The 2,970-nt window shown below is 45.0% G+C and overlaps 1 protein-coding gene across 1 annotated transcript; it reads left to right on the forward strand.

Moving 5' to 3' along the window:
• The first annotated feature begins 59 nt into the window (after positions 1-59).
• LOC110115397 (uncharacterized protein K02A2.6-like) lies at positions 60-2,630 on the forward strand. The gene is made up of 2 exons (XM_020848611.2): positions 60-1,592; positions 1,698-2,630. The coding sequence occupies exons 1-2, from the start codon at positions 60-62 to the stop codon at positions 2,628-2,630; spliced, it is 2,466 nt and encodes an 821-aa protein (XP_020704270.2).
• The last annotated feature ends 340 nt before the right edge of the window (positions 2,631-2,970 follow it).

Here is a 2,970-nt window from a genome sequence, read left to right on the forward strand (position 1 = left end):
TGGACATTACCGATTCAGAAGAAGAGTTCGGCCACCGGCGTCGCAGACGGCCGCGAACTATGGACAGAACGCACGGTGAGTTTAAAGTTAAACTTGACATACCTTATTTCGATGGCAGGTTGCATATAGAAGACTTTTTAGATTGGGAAAGAACCGTCGAAACCTTCTTTGAGTACATGGACATTGATCCGGAAAGGCAAGTGAAATACGTGGCATGCCGGTTAACAGGGGGAGCTGGTGCTCGGTGGCAACAGCTGTTGCAATCCAGGCGTCGAGAGGGGCGCGGGCCAGTGAGGAGTTGGCACCAGATGAAGCAAATGCTGCGTGGACAGTACCTACCAACTGATTTTGAGCAAATGTTGTATGTCCAATATCAACATTGTGTTCAAGGTAACAGATCCGTGAATGAGTACACCGAAGAGTTCTATCGATTAAGCGCCCGCAACAATTTGAATGAGAATGCCAACCAACTTGTTGCCAGATTTATTGGTGGATTGAAAGAGGCTATCCAGGATAAATTGGTATTAAATGAAGTGTGGTCCTTATCACAGGCTGTTAATTATGCTTTGAAGATTGAAATGCAGCTGCAGAGGCCGCACAGGGGAGGTCACTCGAGGCGGCCACCAGAGAATGCAACAGAGAGTAGTAGACCAACTAGTGCTGTTACACCGCAAGGCAATAAACAGCAAGGCTTGACAGCAGGAAATGTTGTATCGGCGGGAGCAGGAAATCCTAACACAGAGCCTAAAGTGTGGCCGCGGGGGCGGGTAGCAGCGAAAGATAATCCTTACGTAAAGCCAGGAAATATCAAATGCTTTAGGTGTTTTCAACAAGGTCACAAGTCGAATGAGTGTCCGACTAGACCCCAGCTGCAATTGGTAGATGCTGAAGCAGACGATGAATTGGCTGACAATGCAGAAGACTGTGAAGAATCCCATGAAGATGTAGTTGGGGATGAGGGTGAACAGTTGGTTTGTGTTATAGAGAAGTTGCTGTTAGCCCCTAAAATACCCAATCCGTCACAAAGGCATGCTTTGTTCAAGACTAAGTGCACCGTGGCTGGTAAGGTATGTGACATGTTGGTTGATAGCGGTTGCACCGAGAATGTTGTGTCTCGTGCAATGGTGCAGGCGTTACAATTGAAGACCACCAAAAATCCCAACCCATACAAAATCAGCTGGGTTAAGAAGGGCATGGAGATGATGGTGACAGATTTGTGCCGGGTTTCATTCTCAATTGGAAAAAGTTATTCGAGTGAAGTCTTGTGCGATGTCATTGACATGGATGTATGCCACATCATTTTGGGTCGACCATGGCAGTTCGACGTCGGAGCTTTATACGACTGCAGATCCAATACGTATGCTTTTGATTGGAATGGAAAACGGATTAGATTGCTGCCAGGAATTTCGGGGACGGAGACTCCACGCGCAAAGGGAAAAACTGCTCTGTTTTCAGATTCAGCAGCAGCTATGATTAATGCTTGGCGTGAAACTTCAAGCATTCTGGCAGTAATTGTGAAAGAAGTTGCTCAATCGTTGCCGCAGAATCACTATCCAGTGGAGTTAACGGAGTTATTATCACAGTTTGCGGATGTGTGTTCTGAGAAACATCCTCACGAATTACCACCAATGCGATCTATTCAGCATTAAATAGAGTTTACGCCAGGATCTTCACTGCCCAATTTACCGCATTACAAGCTCAGTCCAGCTGAAAATAAGTTGCTGCAGGAGATTGTTGATGATCTGTTAGACAAACAGTTAATTCAGCATAGTTTAAGTCCTTGCGCAGTGCCTGTGCTGTTGGTGCCAAAAAAAGATGGGAACTGGAGGATGTGTATGGACAGTAGAGCCATCAATAAAATTACAGTCAAGTTCCGTTTTCCTATGCCACGATTTGAAGAAATGTTGGAACGCTTGGCCGGTTCAACCGTATTCTCTAAACTTGACCTGCGGAGTGGTTACCACCAAATCAGAATCAGACCGGGTGATGAGTGGAAGACTGCCTTTAAAACACGCGAGGGTCTGTATGAATGGAAGGTAATGCCTTTTGGGCTGTGTAACGCTCCTGCTACCTTCATGAGGCTGATGAATGATGTATTAAAGCCTTTTTTGAATCGATGTTGTGTGGCTTACTTCGACGATATACTAGTCTTCAGTGGCAGCTTTGAGGAGCATTTGAAACATTTAAAGGACATTTTTGAAACTTTGCGACATCATAAATTGTATCTAAATTATGCCAAGTGTGAATTTGCCACTCAAATGGTGTCATTTTTGGGATTTAGAGTTTCAGCTGATGGAGTTAGTGCCGATCCACGCAAAGTCCAAGCTGTGCGTGACTGGCCAAAACCAACTACATTCACGGAAGTGCGGTGCTTTCATGGTTTGGCAAATTTTTACAGAAGATTCATTAAGGGATTTAGCATATTAATGGCACCCGTAACCGAGTTGTTAAAGCATAAATCTTTCGTGTGGGGAGAAGAGCAGGACAAAAGCTTCATAGCTATTAAGGAGGCATTAACACAGGCACCAGTGCTCGCCTTACCGAATTTTGAAAAACCATTCGCTGTGGAGACGGATGCCTCAGCCATTGGTATAGGTGCTGTGTTGTCACAGGAGAATAGGCCCATTTAATTTTTTAGCGAAAAGCTCAGCGCTCCGAGACAGCGGTGGACGGTGTATGAGCAGGAATTATACGCGGTGGTCCGGGCCTTAAAACAATGGGAGCATTATTTGCTGCATCAAGACTTTGTTTTGCATAGCGATCACAAGGCCCTTCAGTACATAAATACGCAAAAGAATATCAGTCGAATGCACGCCCGATGGGTCTTATTCTTGTAAAAATTTACTTTTGTGTTAACACACAAAAGCGGAAAGCAAAACCGGGTAGCGGATGCTCTAAGTCGCCGGGCAACTTTGATTACTCAATTGCAAATGGAGTACGTGGGTCTTGAAAGTTTACAAGAATTATATC

Source organism: Dendrobium catenatum, unplaced genomic scaffold (genome assembly GCF_001605985.2).
Source record: "Dendrobium catenatum unplaced genomic scaffold, ASM160598v2 original_scaffold_80492, whole genome shotgun sequence".
Lineage (NCBI taxonomy): Eukaryota > Viridiplantae > Streptophyta > Magnoliopsida > Asparagales > Orchidaceae > Dendrobium > Dendrobium catenatum.